The 24226-nt window shown below is 37.5% G+C and overlaps 1 protein-coding gene across 4 annotated transcripts in view; it reads left to right on the top strand.

Moving 5' to 3' along the window:
* Window positions 1-24226, top strand: part of LOC116071419 (transmembrane protease serine 11F) — an 86802-nt gene that overhangs the window by 28454 nt on the left and 34122 nt on the right. For 2 of the 4 annotated variants that reach the window (XM_031342912.1, XM_031342913.1), the window contains exons 3-4: window positions 12406-12495; window positions 22724-22878. The exons of 1 other annotated variant lie outside the window; for it this stretch is intronic. In XM_031342912.1, the coding sequence (XP_031198772.1) occupies window positions 12406-12495; window positions 22724-22878 (245 nt within the window). The remainder of the gene's footprint in view (window positions 1-12405; window positions 12496-22723; window positions 22879-24226) is intronic. One more of the 4 variants, XM_031342914.1, reaches the window with a different exon arrangement.

The following is a 24226-nucleotide window of genomic DNA, read 5'->3' as shown; positions in this document are numbered from 1 at the left end:
TTTATGTAGGGCACTTACATCTTAACCACAGCTCCTCCCTCTGTACAGATTGCAAAATACCAGTAAAATGCAATCTTTTACTCCAAAATACAGCAGAACATCACTGTTCATATAAACTAATTACATTTTAAAGGTGTGCAAATGGGTATATGTGCTTGCATGTATATGTGTATGCATGTATGCATGTGCCTGTCTGCATGCGTGTGTGTTTACTTATTTTGCCAGAAACTGTTTAGAGTCTATTATAACATAGGAAAATAGAGCAGAGCCAGTATTTCTTTCAAGTGTAAGGTCACTGCTACCAATAGCACTTTATGTAACTAACCTTTGAACAGAAAACAAAATATTCATGGACAAAATGTTTTATGGACAACATTCCAAGATATATGTTAAAATGTAATTTGGAGAGACAGTATGAATGACAACCTTTATAAATAGAAATTTTAATCATTTTGACTCTGGAGATAATTTCCCATTCTAAGTCATAGGCAATAAATAGTATTTGGTTTTTCATAAATTATTTCTTGGATCTTAGGTCAGAATGATTATTTTGGACCTAATTATGAACTTTATTTTAAAACTTTAGTAATATACCAATTGCATTTCATAAAATTGAAACACACACACACACATACATAAAAAAAGAGGTCACTCAGAGGTACATATCTAGTCATTTACACATATCATATATGAAGGAGACAGAGGATTTGATATGCACTTGGCTGTCATTTAGCATTCTTAGGTCGTTTTTTAGCATGTGAGATCCATAGTTGCTAGCATTTCCCAGATAATGTGATAATAACTCCATGTCTGACACATGGTAATTAAGAGCTACAATAATAATAATAATAATAATAATAATAATAATAATAATAATAATAATAATAAATGATAATAGAACTACTAAAGCTCCCCAGAATCAAACACTGCTCTTACATTTTGCTGTACTACTCATGGTCCAGGAAACAGTAGGACTTTCCCATGAGGAGTTGTACTTCAGGTGGGAGTCAGGTGAAATGTTTACATCCCCTCTCCAAAGTACTATGAACCCTTTGACCCCTGAAGTACTGTGGACCCAAGGTCACTAGGATTCATACTCAGAGCTGAACTGTTTCAGGTCAGGAAGATGTTCTAAGTGTTTGCTACACAAAGGCCTTTCACATATTTAAAAAGCAGAAGGTAAAACTCCGATTCACAAGTTAATTCCATACATAGATGAAAAATCAAGCAGCAAGCAGCCCTGGGCTACAGCATACCAGACTATAAAAGGCATAGGGGAGGAATAAAAGCAGTGATGTGTAAGGTGCTTGTGTGCCCATCCCGTAGACTGCTGCCTTCATCTCTGCTCATCTTTGTTTAGTGTCTTTTCTCGTACTGATTTTTTTCTAACAGTTTGACATTTATTAGATTTAAAAAATATATTTGGAGAAATTTGACACAATTTAGTACATGCACATTATTGGTCTTTGATTAACTGTATATGTTTGATATTTCACACATTAAGATTAGGCTAAATGCTCACACACAAAACTCTTTTGGAATTATTTTGCATATTCCTTCCCAGCTAGCTTCATGCACATTAGCGTTTCAATTTATAAACTCCTGAGCTGTTTCTTTGGCACAGGCCTGCCTCTGCTTTTTCTGTATTTTGTCAGTGAGATGATCTTCAGGATGTCTTGTTTTATTTGTCTTTAGAGAAGCCATCAGTGATCCAATACATATGTATATATATATATATATATATACATATATGTGTGTGTGTGTGTGTGTGTGTGTGAGAGAGAGAGAGAGAGAGAGAGAGAGAGAGAGAGAGAGAGAGAGAGAGAGAGAGAGAGAGAGAGAGAGAGAGAGAGAGAGATTTGGGGGATTTTGTTAGCTAAATTTGTTCTTTGACAATTTCATACATGTATACACAAGTCCTAGGTCAGCCCCAGCTACACAGTGAGATTTTGTCTCAAAAGCAAAAGGTATCAGAAAAATAGGGGAAAAAGAGAAATGTTTTGCATTGCAACTCTCCAGACCTAAGCATTTTAATAGTTGATAAATAATTACTGCAGTAAGACAAGGAAATTTGAATTCTAAAATATTTTATGCTGTGATCGTATATCTAAGTGAGCAATACCACATAATAACACACATAGAATCATATAGTCCCTCTATGTGCAATTTTGGTACTAAGGATGTTATTTGGCTTACTGGCATTTGAGACTAAATACTACACGAGAAAGAAGAGAGGCAACAAGGGAAGGAAGGAGCATGGGGCCCAAAATGGGATCCAGTTCAAGGGGAGGCCCCAAGGCCTGACACTATTACTGAGGCAATGGAGCGCTCACAAAAAGAGACCTATTATCGCTGCTCTCCCAAAGACCCAACAAGCAGCTGAAAGAGTCAGATGCAGGTATTTGCACCCAAAGGATTGACAGAAATGGTTGACCCCTGTAGTTGAATTAGGGAAAAGCTGGAAGAAGCTGAGGAAGAGGGCAACCCTGTAGGAAGACCAGCAGCCTCAAGTAACCTGGACCCCCGAGATCTCTCAAACACTGGACCACTAAACAGGCAGCATACACTAGCTGGTATGAGGCCCCCAACACATATACAGCAGATGACTGCCTGGTCTGGGCTGAGTCAGAGAAGATGCACCTAACCAGACTGGAAGCCTGATGGGGTGGGGGATGGCAGGTGGGGACATCCTCATGGATACAGGGGGACAGGTAGGAGATATGGAATGTAGAACAAGTTAAGTATAAAAAAAGAAAAAGAGAAAAAGGAAAAACCCTTTAATTATCCAAAGGAAAGCCCCGCAAGATTAGCAGAACCTGTTTTTTTTTTCTTTTTTCTTTTCTTTTTTAAGTTGATCTTTCATGAAAATCCAGCATGATTTAATAAACTGCAATGGTGTATTGCCCTAGGAAAGAAGCTCCTATGGATTTTGTTGAGGTTCACTTCTTCTTTTGAGTATTCAAAATTGCCTTTGAAATGAATATTGCATATTTTATCTGCTACAGTAACTTGGCAATCTCCATCTGTATCATAACGTGTATGTACACATATGTGTTAAGGAGGATCATTAACCTCAGTTAACTCAGGCAAAAGAGATACTAATGAAGAGATTGACTTACTCATAGGCATGCCCAGAGACGAAGGATTTTTTTTTTTTTTTTTTTTTTTTTTTTTTTTGGCAAGAAGTAGAGAGGATTGTGCCCAAGCAGAATCTATAAAGCTTATCTGTGCTCCAGCTTGAATACAAATGTTAGGACATGTGTAAGACACCGGAGGAATTTCCCCTCAGGGTTGCTGTTGTTAGCACACCTTATTAATGCGTAAATACTTATGCTGCACATAGAAGGCATATTGTCCTTAATTTACATTTGGGTACTGACATCTTTTTAGAGCTCAGGATAGTTCCATATTTAAATCCTTGTCCTGATGGGATTTTTTTTTTTTTACCTGAATCATTCCGTTTACAAGGGTCATATTAACAGCGCTGTTTCCTTATAACACTTAGAAAGAGAAATAAGCCTAATAAGAAAGTCGTGTAAGAATGATTATAAAGACTTATGTAACATTGTCACAGATGATTAAAGTGTATTTAAATAGATGTCACAAGGTATCTTCTCACCTGCTCTTAAATTGTCTGACAATTTTCTCCTTTCATTTGTAATGCTGAGTCAAAACAACAAGCACATCTATTTGATACACATCTTTGGTTCTGTTTTGAGAGATATTATTTTGTTAATTTAAAAAAAATTAGTTTGTAAAGGAATAGGTTTCCAATCAGGCTTTATATCAATCCTATATTTTGCTTGATTTCCTCCTCTACTTCCTGCCTCCCTCCCCTTCTTCTCCAGGTTCCCTTTGGTACTCAGAACTTCTCCTTCCATCTCACCTATGATCTGCCTGCTACCCTCCTCTAACCTCTTTTCTTTTCTCTTTTAACCACAAGGTCACTGTCACAACTAGAGGCTAATTCCATGCCAGAGGAGCTGAGTTAGTTTATGCAGTGCTTTCCAACTCTTTCCGTTTACCTGCAAATTTTATAATTTCACTTTTCCTTATAGCCGAACAAAACTCCATTGTATACACACACCATATTTTCATTATCCATTTATCTGTTGATGGATGCTTAGGCTGACCCTAGCTCCTTGATACTGTGAAAAGAACAGCTATAAACAGGAATGTGCAAGTTTCTCTGTAGTAGGATATTTTCCCCGTTGACTATATGCCCAGGAGTAGTGTGCATGGCTCATACTGTGTTACTAACTTTACTCTTCTGAGAAGCTTCCACACAAATTTCTAGAGTGGCCACACTAGTTCACACTTCCACCTACAGTTAAGGGAAATTCTTTTCATTACATTATTCCCAGCATGTGTTGGTTTAATTTTCTTGATGGTGGGCAATCTTGGCTAATGTGAAATAACATCTCCAAATCATTTTAATTTTGTTTTGACTGTGATGGCTGGAGATGTTCAGCATTTTAATACAATCTTTCTTTCTTTCTTTTCTTCCTTCCTTTCCTTTTCTTTCTTTTTATTTATCTTTTTTTGGGACTTTTCTGTTCATGTCATCAACCCATTTATTGATCATAATTTATAGTTTTTAAGCCTTTTCCTTTATATATTCTAGATACTAAATGCTTTGTCTGAAGTGCAGTTGGCAGACATCTTTCTCTTATTCCACAGGCTATCTTTTCACACTTGTTTCTTCGTCTGTACAGCTTCGAATGCTATGCAATGCTGTTTGTTAGTTCTTCCCTGTTTCTCATATGCTTTTAGAGATTCTATGCAGAAGATTACTAAGTCCCAAACTATTCTCTCTATGTTTTCCTTTCCAGTTCTAGGATTTCTGATTTTTTAATCAGGACTTTGATTCGTCTTGAATTGATCTTTTTTGTTTGTTTTAGGACATAGGACGGCTATCTGATTTCATCCTTATGTAAGTGGATATGGAATTTTTCCTGTGCCGTTTCTTTTCCAGTTCATGCTTTTGAAACTTTCATAAAAAGTGAGCTGTTCATGGCTGTCACTTGATTCATTTTAAAGTAAAGTCAAACCCAATTCCAAATGAAGAACAGAAGTTTTAACAGTCTCAGAGACCTGTGGCTTTCTAATTGAAAATCACCTCTTCTATAATTCTTATCTCCATTTATCAACTTATGAAAGATATGTGGAAAATGCTTTGTCAATATGTCCCTAAGGGGAAATATTACTTTCTGATTGACTAGTAGAAGAAAGTGTAAAGAAAAAAAAACAGATTATTTTATTTTATTTGACAAAGACTTTAGTTTGTTTATTAGTGAATAATTTGTGCCTACAATAGTGCAAGGAACTCAGAAGGTGGGAAATAACTTTTTGAATAAATTGGATGTAACTAAAGGTCAATCTATTTTATATGTCTCTAAAAAAATACAGCCAGTGAGACACCTGTAAAAGCTGGAATGAAAATCTAAAAGCCATCACCAAGATCATTAGTGAGAATAATAAACAACGAGAAGAGATTGGGAGATTAGGAAGGGATTTGAAGATGAGGTGGAACAATACCCAGTGATGCTAGGATACAGTTAATTTTTGCATTGATGATGGAAATGAATTAACTGTAGGTTATGTTTTACTGAAAATTCTGATTTGATAGGGCTGTTTTGTAAAACTGAGAAGGGAGTTCATTTTCTTCCTTTAAATATAATATATTCCTTTAAGTATAAATATTCCTTTAAATATATTCCTTTAAATATAAATATACTGTATACTTGTATTGGCAACTAGTCTCAGAGGAATCATGTCTTACTGCCCCAAACTAACTTGTCTGATTGTCATCTTTTCCTACCTTGTTACCAGTTTGAGTCTAGAGTGTCTACTAAGTGCACACCTTGGCATTTTTGAGAGTTCACAGAACCTTTGAGAGGTGAAATTAAATGGGATTAACTTATTGGGAGGAAATGAAATCACTGATGTCACGCCCTCGGGGATCTTCCTCTTCCTCTTCTTCGACCTCCTGGCAGCCAAGGAAGTAGCTTCCTCCGCCTTCGATTCTCGTGGTGGTGCGTTGCCTTTCTACTGTTTAGAAGTAATGGATTTAACTAACCATATCCTGAGAGTTCTGATTGTCTGAGCCAAACTACGGGTTTTATTTTACCCCCATTGACTGAGCCTTTGTCATGGTGACAGAAAGCTGACTGATACATATCTCTTCTGAAGTATTGAGAAAGATAATGAATAAATAGCTCGTAACTATAACCATCACCTGCCAGCTGGTCCCTGGAGGTAAAATGACTTTGTGGAAATGACAGCTAAAAAACAAAGATGTTTCCTGTGTGCATTCTGGGGAAAGACTGACAAAGGTGGATCAGGTCCAGGTTACAGATCAGCTTCCAAGTTTTCCATTGCACGGGAACTATAGGATCTTGCTAAAGAGTTTGTGTGTTAATTTGCAATTTAACATGGAAGTCTCAGCTGTGTCTCAGAGGTCTGCCTGATGGTGAGATTTCATACTACTAGAAGTCTATTTTCCCTCTCCATATCAAAACAACTGTTTATTGTCTATATTTTAGATGAACTTTCTGTATAAACATTAATTTGAGAATTAAATTCTACTAAGGCCCAAATGTTGGCTGCAAGCTTCCTCCTCTGTATTTGTCAGACTCTGGCAGAGCCTCACAAGATACAACCATATCAGGCTTCTATCAGCAAGCACTTCCCGGCATCCACAATAAGGTCTGGGTTTGGTGGCTGTATATGAGATGGATTACCCAGGTGGGGCAGACACTGGAGGGACTTTCCTTCAGTCTTTCCTCCACACTTTGTGTCCATATTTGTTCCTGTGAGTGTTTTGTTCACCCTTCTAAAAAGCACTGAAGCATCCACATAGAGGCAGGGGAAGTAGGGATGGCATGGGGGCTTCTGAAGGGAAGACCTGGAAAGGAGAAAATATTTGAAATGTAAATAAAGAAATATCTAAGCGGGGCGGGGTGGGGGTTGAATTTCACTAAGGCCACTGGTTACCACAAACCACACATTGCTGTTTAGGATAAAACCATTTATTTATTTATTTATTTATTTATTTATTTATTTATTTATTTATTTGATGTCAAGCAAGGTAGCCATGGAGTCTGAGCTACACATCTGCTACGTGTGTGTTGGGACCTTTTTATAATTTAAGTTTTTTTAAAAAAAATTGATATATTTGTACTGTAGTTACATCATTTCTACCCTATCTCTCTCTTCTGTCTCCTCTGCCACCTCTCCAATCCCCCACTTATTTCCCAAGTGGTTAATCATATACGTATATGTTTTTGTGTGTGTGTATGTGTGTGTGTGTTTGTGTGTATGTGTGTGTGTTCTTAGTGTTGCTGAGCTTCACATGTGTTTACAGCTTTGGACCACTTGGGATTGGATAACCTTTCAATCTTAGCGTCTCTTTAAGTCTTTCTCTTTTCCTGGAAATTCCATCAATGATACTGTTAAAAGATATAATGAATCCAAGCACACTTTGTCCTTGCTGGTGATGTTTAAGTCCATGGCAACACCATCTCTCACCCGAGTTGCTGCTCTGGTTCTCTTGACAGTGTGCTGTTTGCTCTCATCCATGCTGCCCTGGTCTGTCGGATTCTTGAGAAGGTGATCCTTTTATAGGATTATTACTTCCCAGAGATCAAAACTTCAGAATGGCTTTCCTTTTTTTTTTTTTTTTTTTACGGAGAATTACATGAAATCTTTACTATGGCTTGCTGCCTACAGACTATAATCTGTTTCATACATTTTTTTGACCTCATTATCTTCTTTCCCCCTTGTATGCTCTCTATACATTGTCCTCACCTGTTCTGTTTTCTGCAATGCATCACTGCTCCAACATTAACTTCCTTAGACTCAGTGTTCTTTGTTGGTTGAAGAATGAACCTTAGACATCTACAGAGCCTTATTCTTCACTTTGTTCATTTAAAGTGTTCTTCCTGTTCAGTGTAAACCATCCACCTTTCTAACACTCTGCTAGTTCTGCTCTCTTCCCTAGTATTTTACAATGCAGTATAAACTTGCGTATTTTCCACTGTGTCTTTCCTTCCTACTGAAAGCCATGAGGGACGACCCGCTGAATTGTATTATTGCTCTATCCCTTGAACCTAAAACAGTATCTGGAACACAGCAGCTGTTTAATGCGTATGTGCTTAATGAATGAGGCAATTTATCTCATTTGACATGTTCTCTTCTCAATACATATTTTTACATTTTGACTGTTTTAAAAATTAAAATATAGCTACATTACTTTTCATGCTGCATCCTACTTAGCTTGTCCCTGAAAACCTGACTGGATCCACAGGGCAATGAAGAAAGGACAGGACACACAAACATAAGTATAGAAAAGCTGGGATCTGCCTGGGCTACGATGGATACATCAATAATAGCAACCTGGAAGCTCACTCCATTTATTTCATACATTTGAATTGGGAAAGAAGGTCTATTGTACACAGCTGAACAAGGAGGCAGAGGCACAATCTCAGGCTTCAGCCATGCCAGAGAAGGAAGCTGTATTTGATCACTTTACACACACTGTCAATATGCATTTGAATACACTCAGACTTGGACCAGAGGAAGTGCTCAGATCAACAGTATGTGTTCACTCATGACCTCATCTGTTCCTGACACATTCATTCAGCACTTCCTCTGCCTCTCACATTCCTGGCTCTTCCTCTATTCCCTTCAGTTTTTCATGTCTCCAACCCACTCAACTCCTCTTCAAATTCATTGTCTTATATTCTCTAATTATTGTTCAGACACACACACACACACACACACACACACACACACACACACACACACCTGCACTCAAAGCAACCTGAGTCCATTTAGTATGACTTGAATGTATGTTTTTAGCACTGAGCACTTGTTATTGAATAATTAGGTCGTTCATCCCCAGGGAAAAATAATTCTCCCTCTCTTACCATCATTAATTACCTGTATCTTTTGGTCTAGCGTTTGATCTTTGTGAGATTTTCCCCATCCACACTGGCTTGTCAGTTGATGTTGATATTGTTTAGATTTTGTTTAGGCAGTCATACTAATAGATATTTCAGAGGTGTGGCTTCCCTGTTATGCCTAGGAGATACAATATTGCAGCATACTTCCTGGATCTCTGTTCTTACAATCTTTACTCTCTTTCTTCCTTGGTGTTCCCTGAACCTTAGATGTAGGAGTTGTGTTGTAGATGGATCAGCTGGGGTTTGGCAATGTAAAGTCAGTTGTTATCTGCATTTTGACCAGCTGAGGCTTTCTATAGTGGTTTCTGTCTTCTGTATAAGGAAGCTTCTTTGATGTAGGGTAAGAGCTATATTTATCTTTGAGTATAGGGATAAGTATTTAGAATGAAATTCAGCATTACATTAGTCTACAAAGTGGCAGTACTACATGTTCCCATAAGATTCATGATCTCAGTACCCATGGGTAATCAGATAGTTAGATAATACTCAGCATGTTTTCCCTTCTGTTGAGCAAGTCTTAAGTCCAATAAGGCAGCTGTTAGTTACTACCAATATATAAGTACCACTATTTCATCTTTAGGGATATCTTCCCATACTTTTCATTGTTGTAGTTCATAGGCATCACAGTTGGGTAAGATTATCAACTGCTTTCCTCCCTTGGCAGCTTGTGTAGTCCCTTCTGGTTCTCTGGAAGCTAGTTCCTCAGGAAAAAGGTTTGGGTCAGTTTTAGCTGGATTCCTATGGGTCCTGTGTCCAAAGTACATGAGATCTTCAAGTAGAAGGACTTACTTTCAACTTTTGGGAGACAAATAAGGGTAACAGCCATCATTTATATTGCTTTGGGAGTCTCTTGTACTCTCCTGACCAACAGCTCAAAAGGGAATTTCATGCCTGGTACTGAGTTTTTTGTTAAATCCTGTATGGAATATTAAATATATGCAGTTTTCAATCTTTTTTGAGAGGACATATAAGCCTTCTTATAAAAAAATGTGATAATTCTAGTTAGCTCAAATACTAATCCAGAAAGTAGAATATTTTGAAGAGCTTGACAGATTTTGAAGAATATGGGAAAACTACTCAAATGTTCTTTATATTTATACAAAATAACTTGTTACTAAATATATTTGCAAATGGAGCTTCTGGAAGAGGTGAGGTTGTCCTTTCTGGCTTTTCAGCATTGGGGTCTTGTTTCTGAATGCACTGATATGCTCACGATGATTTTGAAGTCACCTATCAAGGGTCCAATACTGGATCTAAGTGATTCTAAAGATTTAAAAATAATTTTCTGCCCGGGCAGTGGTGGTGCAAGCCTTTAATCCCAGCATTTGGGAGGCAGAGGCAGGCGGATTTCTGAGTTCAAGGCCAGCCTGGTCTACAGAGTGAGTTCCAGGACATCCAAGGCTACACAGAGAAACCTTGTCTCAAAAAAACCAAAAAAATTTTTTTTCTGAAAAATTATGAAATTAACATGACTAAATTCTTGCAATATCTTATGCTTTTATTCTCCAGTGTAACTAAAATATAATAGGATAACAATCACCCTCACATGCAACACTATTCCGTTCTCTAATATTAAAGCAAGGTGCTATATAGCTTCATTTTATAGTCTTCCGTTTTTCTTTGTTCTATTATCTTCTAAACCAGGTATTTCTAGCTGATAGAAGCTTACTTTGATGACAACAGTGTACTTGACATTCCCTAAGCTCTCCATCATTTCATCAGTTCTTCATCTCCCCGAAGTCACTCACAACCAAGACTACCCCTCACTTGCTTTCTGACAAAGCTGAGGGCATGCTTTGCAATCTTATAGTTTCTGTTTCTTGTCTTTCAAATGTATAATCTTAACACAATATTTTTATCTCACTGTGAAAATACCAGCATTACTTTAACCTAAATGCTGCATCATTTTATATGTTGCAGAGAACAACCAGGCCCTACTCTGCTTCCTCATCTCATTATTTATTGCAAAAGACCTATATTCAATCCAGAAACTCTTTAACTTCATCTAGTCTGTTGAATAGTTTGTTGGCATTGTCAGTTGTATTTTATTTTATCTATGGAATTTTCTGTTTTTATGGTATGTTTTTAGTTTGATTTTTATATATAATGTATTGGTATATTATTTTATATATCAAAATATACATACATATATTGAACTCATTCAGATAATTATTTCACTGTTATTATTGAATTGTTCATCGGTAGGCTCCTGTTCTTGCTGTGTTTCCTTCAAATTATTGTTTTGAAATCTCTTTTCAGCACTTTATAAATTTGTTTAACGTTGGAGACTATTACTAGAATACTGCTGTGTTTCTTTGAAAGCTGTATGTTGGTATCTGTGAAGTTCGCCACTTATTTTAAATTTGTGGAGGACTTTCAATGTCAAAGACATTTTTTTTTCAATGATATGGGTATTTTCTGGATAAGGTCCTTTGGCTTAGTTCTGGTGAGTCCTAGAATATAGCACAATATGATTTTTTTTAAAAAATAAAATCAAATTTAATGTGCTTAAAATTGTCTTGATGATATACTTAGTGGGATTTTTGGTGGAGGCAATGGTGTGACTTTGCTGGAGGTGTGCACTATCTAGTGGACAAGTTTTCAAGTTCTTGGAGTCATTATTGGATATAGTGAGACCACTGTTTGTGGAGTCATAGGGTTAGGGCAGGGGATCAGTGGCTCAGGGGCTGGCTCATCCTCAGGTCTTCATTGTAAAGTGGATGTGTCAGTTTCCTTGATCCTGAGGACCTTCCTCTTATTGTGCTTAACTAATCATTGTTTTGACTCAACATGACTGTGCATGGTTGGAGATCTACATCAAGGCTTTACTCCTGGGTCAAGTTGAGGTTGAGCTTTCTACCTTGTGTGTGTGTGAAGGAAGGAGTGTGGAGACTCATACTTGTGGGGGTACAGTTACTATTTGTCTCTTGGGAAGTTTATATTCTATTAGTAACTACATTCTCAACATGGTGCCACTCTGTGTAGTACTTTGGGTCCCATAGAATTGGAGGACAGGACATGGTGTGTTTTCTGGAGAAGTGTATTGTGTAGCCCTTGAGCAATTTCCTAAACTGGGCTCAAGGCTCATGAGAACTCTGAGAGTCTCCTGTAGGGATGTAGGATAAGGGAGCCACTATTTTCCATTTTCTTCTGCCCTGCAACAATCCATTCATCTTGGCTCTGAGCTAATGGTGTGGCCAGATGGCAGGCCACAGGGTTGCTTCAGAATGCTGTGTCTCTGTGTTGCTGGCTGTCTCCATGACGTTCCGTGCCCCACAGAAGAACTCTCTTTCAAACACTTTCCTAGAAAAAGGTTTTTTTTGTTTTTTGTTGCTTTAGTTCTTTACTTCTTTTAGTTCAGCATTGGGCACCACTTTTTTTAATCCACGATGATGCTCTCTCTTAGCTCCTCTCTTTTGTACTTACTGTTTCTTTGCAGTACTGCTGACAACCTCACCAACGAAAGAGCTCTCCCAAAGACATTGCACTGCCATCAGCTGAACGAAGTCAGGCTGTTGCAACCATTAAGGTAATCTTTCAGTTTTTCTTAAACCTTGAATTTATTTCTTGTTCCTTGCATAAATTCATATACATATATATGAGTACATATATATGAATACATATGAATTTTCTTTGTCAATTTATCTATATGTTTAGCAATTAGCTTTAAAATTATTGTTTGAGTCTAAAGAATAATTCTTAACATTACTTAGGTTCTGCATGTAAGAAATTTCTCCTGGATCTAAAACATATTCTTTCTTTCTTTTGTTTACTGTTATTCATTCATATAAAAGGCAGTCATATTTATGTCAGGACTAGACTACATGGTGTGACATACTGCTATTTTTCAGAGGGAAGCTCTGGTCACTGTCATGTCTTGTTCATACAACTGTTTTAAAATATCTTTCAAGGAAGGAGAGATAGAAGTCAGGTAGTATAAATGGGGATAGGGAAAGATTGAAGAAGAAGGATTAAGTGAGGTTGGAGTAGGAGGGTAGGGTAAAGGAAGGAGAATATGGAAGGAGAGCTAATACTAAAGTCCTTTGAAAAAGTCATATGTGAACCTGCTACTGTAGACATACAAAAATGTGCTGAATAGAGTTTAATGAAGGTACCCTGTAAGAGTAGGCCAATGTTTCTCTTAGACACAATAGGTTATCAGGTAGAAAAAGGCTGTCAGAAATTGGCTACCTCTTTTGCAGTTGTTGATCAATAGGGTACTATATGTGCTCAAATACTACAGTCTATTGCCATTGCTCTTGGTTACTTTCTAGAACTTGATAGTAAGATCCCATTGATAAAGATATCACATACTTAAGTCATAGAACACAGAGAAATAAATCTGGTGCTGACTTGGAAGCCTCATCTTTACTGGCTGGTTTCCATAATGCTGGAAGAAGAAAAGTAAAAATTGATCTTATCCAGCTGTGAACCCTGTGAGTTATGTTAGTGATTGGCCTGGAAAGATTGGCCGATTGGAGCAACAGTTGTACAAATGTATGAGAGTAACCAAACAGTTTCTGATGCATTTAAGGCATGATCCACAAGTTTGAATACATGCTCGGCAGTTATAAAGGACAAAAATCCACAGCTAAAAAAGTCATAGGCCCTTGGGGGAGTTTGTACTACTATTTTCCTGCTAAATGGGCATACACTAAACTGCCTTCTAGTGACTGATCATATATGTATAGACAAGTGCATCTCTCATCCATCATTAGAGAAACTTCTTTTTGGTGGCAAATATACATAACTCCAACTTCTAAAAGCACAAAGAGCAAGAAACTACCCAACAAGTGACCATCCCTAAACAGAACATCTACATCTCAACCTCTGCGCTCTAGGATCAGGGATCACTGTGGAAGAGGGGATAGAAGTATATTGAGACCCAGTGCTGGTGGATTACTACAACAAAACAATATTTTCTGGATGTGACAGCATAGTTGTACATTTGAACCCAGCAGGTGTGGCAGTATGTGCAAGATCTATGTGAAATCTTAGCATGGTAGGGGTGGTTAGGAAGTCCACCACTATTTGAGGAGTTATTGACAACTGGTGAGAAGTGGTGAGTACATTTTCTTTAGGAACATGGTCCCTGAAAAGCTTCCCAAGTTCCAGTACATGGTCCCAAACCCAAACAAATGCAGACAACACTAAGTAGACTCAATGGGATTAACATGCAGAGCAGATGAAATTGTGAAGAAGAGAACAGTGGTGGGGAAGATGGGGGAGAAAATGGAAGAAAGAATGGGGGACAGATTTGGTTAAAACTCATTGTGTGCATGTATGAAATGCTCAAATAACATGAAAGAAAATTAATTATGAAATTATTAAGTGATTCAATGCTCACAACAACCTTGAGAGTAAATGATGTAAAACAACCCCAATTATGTAGATATGGGATTCTCAGAGAATCTCTCTGAGGTATAGAGAGAACAGAACCAATCCATGTTGAAATGAAGACTTGAAGGCTGAATTTCTAGTGTTAAGTTTTCTGCTCTTTTGAACAGTTTCTCTATGTATTTTACTACAACAGCTGTTCATGTTTTATTTCTATGCATATTCCCAAGGGGTTATATCTGTGTTTTATTTAATAGAATTAGTAATGACAAGGACGTTAGAACATAGTACAGAAAAATTTCCCCTGTGCCCATGTGCTCAAGGCTCTTCCCCACTTTCTTTCCTATTAGTTTCAGTATATATAGTTTTACAGATCCTTGATTCATTTGGACCTGAGCTTTGTACAAGGAGATAAGAATGTATCAATTTGCATTCTTCTACATGCTAACCACCAGTTGAGCCAGCACCATTTGTTGAAAATGCTGTCTTTTTTTCCACTGGATGATTTTAGCTCCTTTGTCAAAGATCAAGTGACCATAGGTGTGTGGGTTCATTGCTGGGTCTTCAGTTCTATTCCAGTTATCTACCTGCCTGTCATTGTACCAATACCATGCAGTTCTTATCATGATTGCACTGTAGTACAGCTTGAGGTCAGGGATGGTGATTACTCCAGAAGTTCTTTTATTGTTGAGAATAGTTTTCACTCTCCTGGGTTTTTGTTATTCCAGATGAATTTGGAAATTGCTCTTTCTAACTCTATGAAGAATTGATTTCGAATTTTGATGGGGATTGCATTGAATCTGTAGATTGCTTTCAACAAGATGGTCATTTTTCTATATTAATCCTGCTGACCCATGAGCATGGGACATCTTTCCATCTTCTGAGATCTTCTATTTCTTTCTTCAGAGACTTTTGCTCTATGATCAAGAATTGACAAATGAGACCACATAAAATTGCAAAGCTTCTGTAAGGCAAAGGACACTGTCAATAGGACAAAACAGCAACCAACAAATTGGAGGAATATCTTTACCAATCCTGCATCCAATAGAGGGCTAATATCCAATATATACAAAGAACTCAAGAAGTTAGACTCCAGAGAACCAAATAACCCTACTGAAAATGGGGTATAGAGCTAAACAAAGAATTCTCAATTGTGGAATACCGGATAGTTGAGAAGCACCTAAAGAAATATTCAACATCCTTAGTCATCAGGGAAATGCAAATCAAAACAACCCTGAGAATCCACCTCATATGAGTTAGAATGGCTAAGATCAAAAACTCAGGTGGCCGCAGGTGCTGGAGAGGTTGTGGAAAAAAAGGAACACTCCTTCATTGCTGGTGGAAATGCAAGCTGGTACAACCACTCTGGAAATCAGTTAGGCAGGTCCTCAGAAAATTGGACATAGTACTACCTGAGGACCCAGCTATACCACTCCTGGGCATATACTCAGAAGATGCTCCAACAAGTAATAAGGGCACATGCTCCACTATGTTCTTAGAAGCCTTATTTATAATAGCCAGAAGCTGGAAAGAACCCAGATGTCCCTCAATAGGAATGGATACAGAAAATGTGGTACATTTACACAAATGAGTACTATTCAGCTATTAAAAATGATGAATTCATACAGTTCGTAGGCAAACAGATGAAACTAGAAAATATCATCATGAGTGAGGTAACCCAATCACAAAATAACACACATGGTATGTCCTCATTGATAAATGGATATTAGCCCAGAAGTTCAGAATACCTCAGATACAATTCATAGACCACATGAAACTCAAGAAGAAAGAAGACCATAGTACCACAGTTTGGACACTACGGTCCTTCTTAGAAGGGGGAACAAAATATCCATGGGAGGAGATACAGAGACAAAGTTTGGAGCAGAAACTGAAGGAAAGGTCACTGGACTGTCCCACCTGAGGATCCATCCCATATACAGTTACCAAACCCAGACACTATTGTGGATGCCAACAAGTGTTTGCTGACAGGAGTCTGATATAACTGTCTCCAGAGAGGGTCTGCCAGTGCCTGACAAATACAGAAATGGATGCTCACAGCCATCTATTGGACTGAGGGAGAGAGAATCTAGAGATAGGATCCAAGGAGCTGAAGGGTTTGCAGTCCCATAGGAGGAACAACAATATGAACCAACCAGTACCCCTAGAGCTCCCAGGGACCAAACCACCAACCAAAGAGTACACAAGGAAGGACTCAAGGCTTCAGCCACATATGTAGCAGAGAATGACCTTGTGGGACATCATTGAGAGGAGAGGCCCTTGATCTTGTGAAGGCTTGATGCCCCACTCTAGGGGAATGCCAGGACAGGGAAGTGGGAGTGGGTTGGTTAGTGAGCAGGGGGAGGGAAAGGATGGGATAGAGGGGTTTTTGGAGGGGAATGAGGAAAGGGGATAAAATTTGAAATGTAAATAAAGAAAATATCTAATTAAAAAAAGATAAAATTCCCTATTAATTTAACAGCTCCAAAAAAGGAGAACATAGTAGATGTCTTAAACCACACTTAAGAGTCATAAAGCTGCCTTCTTACTTGCCAAATTAAAGTGTGAACAGATAAAGCCAGAATAAAACTCCTCTATGTTTATAAACTAAGAAGCCTTTTTTTTTTTAGTTTTGTGTTCTATACTTATTCCTTCATCACAATCAAGATTTTATTTTATATTTGTAGAGAGATTGAGCAATAGAGTCAGCCAAACTAGAATGAGAACTGAGGCAGTAAAAAGGAACAGATGTTTATCTCTGATGTGTGTTCTTTATTTGGTAAATCCAAAACAAGTAATTACATAAGCTTAAAGTAAAAATAACTTGAATGGTCAACTCTGAAAATCATTATACCAACATATAAATTACATTAAACAAAATACGGTAGTAGTCTTTCCTATACCTCTCAGGTCATCTGAAGAATTGCATTAAAAGATGAAATTATAAACAGAACACAACATTGAAAAAATGTCTAAAGTTAACTAGGGAAATGATCACAACAAAGAAGAAATGAACTCAGTCTTTTGTTTGATCTTATTCTGTAAAGTTTTATATATTTGTGTATATACATATATATATGCATAATGATAATCAAATTAAAAGAGGTTATCAATTTGAGAGCATAAGAAAGGTTGGAGGGAAGACAGCTTCGAAAAGCTGGAAGGAGGAAACATTATGGTGAAAGTGACGTAATTCTATTTGATTAAGATTTTAATTAAAATGTAAAATATTTTTAAAAGTAAATAATAAAAAGGCCAATTGGGAAGATACTCTTTTCCATGTATGGTTCAAATAGTGGAGTGCTTCCTTCTCTATCAATTTATATGCTTCCTAGTTTTTTGTCTCCATTTAATTTTAACATAAAGGAAATAAAGAAAACCAAACAATATGTCTCCTACGAAAGCTAGGGAACAAGCATACTTAATTCTTTTCCTTAAAGCATGGGTAACACAGGGTACTATAAAAATCATAAGGTGATTCTATGTGCATCAAACTCATATGTGTGAATTTCATGCTCAAGTCTAGAGAACTAATAGGAATATTTAAAGACCCTAGAGATTTAAATAACATGAAAATAAAGTGATCTTTATCAAAGTTTGAACTAATCTTAGGCATAAAATGTACATAACACATGAAATAAAACATTTGCTTGCTGCACATCTGACAGAGAATTAATACAGAGAACACAGAAAGACCTGAAAAAAAGTAAGAGCCCTGAGATCAAACAGCCTAGTCCTTGATACCTACAAGGACTACAAACCAGTAGATATATCTCACCCAGTTGACAGGAATGGTAGCTCATGTCTGTAATAGTAGAATTTAGGAGCCTAAAACAGGACAGTTTGCACAAGTTTGAGGCTATCTAGTGAGTTCTAGGACAGTCTAGACAATGCAACGAGACCTTGGAACAAGACAGCAAACAACCAATTAAAAATAAAGCAAGGTAGACAGATTAACAAAGTATATGGCATACTTATGAATGTTTTGAATAAGTTTTTCTATTATGGCTACCTTAAATATTTTACAGCATCTTACCAAACACCATGTATAGTCTTCTGAATACTTTGCTGGATTTTTCTGAACCTTTCCCTTACTTGGAATATTCTAGGTTTTTTGTTGATATGATAAAACACCTGGAATAAACAACTCACAGGAAGAAAGGTTTCCATTGATTCATAGTTTCAGAAGTGTCTATCCATAGTGGACTTGCTCTCTTGAACAGAATGTGGTGATCATGAGGATTTTGGCTGAATGGCATGGCAAAACATAATTTTTTTTCTTTTAGCCTCATGGGTTACAGGAACCAGACAGAAAATGGCCAGGGACAGGCTACACCCTTCAAGTAAATACCTTCCCCAACCCCAGTAATTTACTTCCTCTGACCAGCCCCATTCCCTAATGGATTGTTCAATGAGAAGTCATTAAAACTTTATCCCACTGAAAACTTAGCATCCTCATGGTTCATTTATCTCTCATCACCACCATCTGGGGAAGAAGTGTTCGACACATGGACCACTTGAGGAAGAGATTTGTATCAAAACCATAAGATGATGAACATAGAACTAACAGGATTCCTAACTGATTGGATTGTATCTGCCTGCTGTTACTGCAGGTTGTACTTCTCAGCACAGACATCTGAGGTAAAACTTCAAGTCTCATGGAACAGAAATTATCATTTGAGTCTTAACAGAATGAAAATAAGTAGTTGAAGCTAGATGAACCTTGTTTCAAAATTAAATATGGCTGTTATAGAAGAAGTAGAAGAAGAAGTAGAAGAAGAAGGAGAAGAAGGAGAAGAAGAAGAAGAAGAAGAAGAAGAAGAAGAAGAAGGAGGAGGAGGAGGAGGAGGAGGAGGAGGAGGAGAAGAAGAAGAAGAAGAAGAAGAAGAAGAAGAAGAAGAAGAAGAAGAAGAAGAAGAAGAAGAAGAAGAAGAAGAAGAAGAAGAAGAAGAAGACTCCTTTTCATCATGGTGCATCTTATGATGTAATGTTTACCTATCATCACACTGGATTTGGTAAAACTTGATTCTCATTCATGATTTTTTTAAATGGATCAGCCTGTAGGAATGAAATCAAGACAGCATGGAAAGAGAGGGACTAAGAATACAAATGAATGACAATCCTAGGTAATCACAAAATAAATAAGCAAGAATACTTACTGTCACAGACTTTGGAAATAAGTTTAGTGTGGGTGAGAAGGAACGCAATGTTCATGGGAATGTGGGACTTTTTCGTCTAGGTGGCCCAGCTTCAACCATAAGAGTTGCTTCCATTGGAATCATATAAAGAGGCATTGGTGACACAAGAAAAATAAAGGTGTGCATTGTTTCTGGCTGTCTTAGCCTTGTAGTAGCTTCATTGATACCTAATTGGAAGCATTTTCTTTTCCTTTCATTGTCCTCCTCTTTCCTAGAAGGACAAGAATTTATCTAGACATTCACACATGTGACCTGCCAATCACTTCTTTGTTGCACACCCAATCCATCACTCAGTGAGGCTCAAGGATTAGAGCTGGATTTATGTTTTTCTTTCCATCCCACGCTGCAACCTCAATCCTGGCATATGACATCTTGCTCTTGGATCTTCAACGTAACCTCTCTCCTGACATACCATACCTTGCCTAATCCCCATTCCTACTCATACCTGTGAGGTTTATCCTTTATTCATAACCTGATTAAAATTCTGGTTGCCCAGCTCCTGATGGGAAATTTCCACCTCTTCTTAAGGATTATAAATAAATATTCATGGGTTTACAGCAACCTTATCTACTGTGTCCTCCTTTAGTACTGTAGTATTGGAAAAGGCTTCCTGCCTCCATATACTTTGTAGTACATATGTTCTTTAGTGCAAAAGTTCAATTTTATCTATATTTTTAATTATGATACTAATATTAATAGAGAGTGGTTTCTCACAACTCACTCTTTTAGTTTCTTTTTCACATTTTTTCTCTTTCTTTTCTTTTTCACTCTTTCTTTCTCTCTTTTTTCTTTCTTCCTTCCTTCCTTTCTTTCTTTCTTTCTTTCTTCTTTCTTTTTTCCTTTCTCTCTTTCTTTCTTTTTCTATATCTAGCTGTCTTACAGTTTCCATTGCTGTAAAAATGAGACACCATGACTAAGGCAACTCCTAAAAAAGATAACAGGTTATGATTAACTGGGGCTGGCTTGCCAGTTCTGAGGTTCGGTCTATTATCATCATGGCAGGAAGCATGACAGCAAGCAGGCAGGAAGGCATGGTGCTGGAGGAGCTGAGAGTTCTACATCTTGTTCTGAAGGCAGACAGGAGAAGACTTACTTTCCAGGCAGCTAGGAGGAGGGTCTCTAAGCCCCACAGTGACACACTTCCTCCAACAAGGCCACACCCACTCCAATAAGACCACACTTCCTAACAGTGTCACTCCCAAGGTCAACATATTCAAATTTCCATATTAGTAAACATTCATTCCTCAAAATTTTAATAATGTAGCCTAAGCTGGGCACAGCAGCATACCTTTTTAATCACAGAACTCTCAAGGCACTGTCAGGTATCAACTTATAGATTGGAAAAATCTGTGGGTTGAAGGCAGCCTTGCCTAAGTAGCAAGTTCCAAGTCAGTCAGGCTATGTAGTGAGTGCCTGCCTCAATAAAGAGTGAAAAAACACACAAAAATAATGTAGACTTCATAATAAAAATCTCCTGTCATCTCCCTCCAAGGGTTAATTGCTTTTTATATAAACTTTTCAAATTATGCTACAGCAACTTGTTTCCATGTCTGTCTCTTCTACTAAAGTACAAGCTTCCGCAAGGCATAGTACATCTCAAAACATTAAGGTAAATACAACGGTTTGTGAAGCTCCTTTAGTCCTTTCTCTAACTCCTCTATTGGGAACCTCATGATCAGTTCAATGGTTAGCTACCAGTATCTGCCTCTGTATTTGTCAGGCTCTGGTGGAACCCTTCAGGAGACAGCTATATCAGGCTCCTGTCAGCAAGCACTTCTTGGCATCCACATAGTGTCTGGGTTTGGTGACTGTGTATGGAATGGATCCCATAAAGCAATTCTTAAGTTATTACCTATGACATTATTAGAGGAGCTGAAGGGGTTTGCAAACTCCTAGGAAGAACAACAATATCAACCAACCAGAGCTCTCAGGGACTAAACCCCCAACCAAGGAGTACACATGGAGTGACTCATGGCTCCAGCCATATATGTAGCAGAGGATGGCCTTGTTGGCCATCAATGGGAGGAGAGGACCTTGGTCTCATGAAGACTTGATGCTCCAGTGTAAGGGAATGCAAGGGTGGGGAGGCAGGAGTGGGTGGGTGGGTAGGGGCATACCCTCATAGAAGTAGGAGGAGGGGGAATGGGATAGGGAGTTTTGGAGGGGGGGATCGGGAAAGGGGATAACCTTTGAAATGTAAATAAATAAAGTATCCAATAAAAATAAAAGGTTTGCTTTATATTAGTGAACATTTTCAATTCATATCTGCTAAATAAAATGACATATTTTCATAAAAAATACAAAAATCATAGCGCCAACTGCTATTTGAGGACTCAGAAATTAAGTAAATAACATCTGTGTTGAATAAAAGATGGTCCAAATGATGTGCTGTTCCTAGAAAATGTAGTACAACAAGGAGTCTGGGACAAGTCAGTGGGACCGGTCACAGGGGCCCTGAGTACCGAGTGCTGCCAAGTACAACTCTGAAGCTGTGAGACAAAGATCCCGCTCGGGTCTTATAAGTGATGCTGTTACTTTATAAAATTGTTTTCTATTTATTTTATTAGTTTATTTATGCGTGTGACTGTTTTTGCTTACACGTATATCTGTGTACCATATGCATGCAGAACTTACAGAGGCCAGAGAAGGACATTTGGTACTGTGGAATTAGAGTTAGAGTTAGTTGTGAGTCACCATGGTGGGTGCTGGAAATCAAATCTAGGCCTTCTGCAAGAGCAGCAAATGCTGTTAAATGTTGGAGCTTTCTCTCCAGCCTGTATGGTTGATTACTTTAAAAACAAGCCACTAAGAATTTCTTAAGATTTTTTTTAAGTCTTATTGAAGTCTTTTGTTGTTAACTGATTACAACTTATGGGACTATGCAAACTTGTGCTTAAAATCTCCCTTGTTTAAGTGATGTAAAATATTATTTACGAAGTATCAGTTTTTAAGTTTAGTCTTTATATTTCACTAGAATACTTTTATGTTGCTAGTATGCCACACAAAAATCAGTGCCAAGAAACTATCACATCAATAAAACTTAACTAAAATGTGGACTGTGCTTGTGGTTTGGGGTTTGGAAGAGGAGTATACTACTCAGTGCTTTTGTTGAGGGTCAAGTAACCCAGTGTTCTTAGGAAGACAAATTATTTGACAAAGGAACAAACATGAGAAACACACATGAGCAAGTTCACTGAATTGTTATCTTTTGTTCTGTTATCACAGACCAGTCGAATTTGCAGAAGATGAATACCCACGAATCGAATACCACAGAAGACAACAACAATTTTGGGACCCTATACGACTAGCTCTGTTCACATTGGCAATTGTCGCGATCACAGGAATCACAATTGGCATCGTCACTCATTTTGTTGTCGAAGGTTAGTAACCAGATCACATTTATCTTGTATAAGTGCACTCTGCTGCTTGAAATTTGATATTTTGATGATATTAAATGGTAAATATAATATTTTAGTGACGTAAAAGTATAGTGTGCTCAGAACAGAAAGCTTGCATTGCACATTTCTAAATAATAAATTTTAATTGGCACCACACTGGTAGGCAAATGCAGGTGAAACACAAAGAAGATATATATATATATATATATATATATATATATATATACATACACACACATATATATACATATATATATACATATATACATGAACAAATGTATATATATATGTATATATGAACATATATATATATGAACAAATAATACCAGGTTATGAGCTTGCTTGCCATTCTCACAATCAATATATTAATGAGCCACACCTAAGAAGCTTCTGATAGTTAACTCAGTGGAGCTAGCTAGTATCCCAGCTATTTAGAAGACCAAAGCAAGAAAGTGACAAGTTCAAGGACCTTCTGGATTACAGAGTGACATCAAGGTCAGCCTGGTCAAGCAGATAGCCTGCCTCAAAGCTTAAGAAGTAAAGAGTGCTGAGGGTGTTTGCTGTCAGTACAAGAGCAATTGCCCAGCAGGTGTTAGGATGCAGATTCAATCCCTACTGCCACAAAGAACTAAAGAGAGAGAGACAGACACAGAGACAGAGATGGAGAGAGACAGAGCAGTGGGTGGGGTGGGAGAGAGAGGTGGGTTAGAACAATGGAAAAGAGCGAGGAAGGAAGGGATGAGAAAGAAGGGAGAGTAAAAGCTTATAATATTAAAAAAAAGTTACCACAAAACACTTTTGAAAGATCAAAGTCAGCATTTTATCTGAAGGAAAGTAAAATTATTTCATGACTGGCAAGAACATAAACCTCAGAACTAATTTCCATCTGTACGCAAAAATGGTTAGTGTCACGGCTATGTCCACCCACTATCTTTTGTCTTTGCATCTTTGTAAGCATAAATAACTTAATTTTGTTTAAAAGGTTTAAGGACTAGTCATAACAATAACACCACAACTGAACAATGTATAAGGAAACAAAAATGAAAAATATTCAAAATTCCTAGCTATTGTTATTGGCTCATTAATAGCATTTACTTCTTTGACAAACCCAAATAAAATCACCTTCCACAATTTTATCTTTCTTGTCAACATTGTGGGTTAAAAGTTAATAAAGTATGATTATGTTTAAAATACCTTCCTATGCCTGTAGTTTCAGAATCTGAGAGGCTGATTCAGAAGGTTCACAAAGCCAACCTGGAACACATACCAAATTCCCAGTCAATCAGTCAGTATGTGCTGTACAATGAGACTATATATATATATATATATA

Source organism: Mastomys coucha, unplaced genomic scaffold, assembly GCF_008632895.1.
Source record: "Mastomys coucha isolate ucsf_1 unplaced genomic scaffold, UCSF_Mcou_1 pScaffold22, whole genome shotgun sequence".
Classification (NCBI taxonomy): Eukaryota; Metazoa; Chordata; class Mammalia; order Rodentia; family Muridae; genus Mastomys; species Mastomys coucha.
This window is presented reverse-complemented; position numbering and strand designations above follow the sequence as displayed.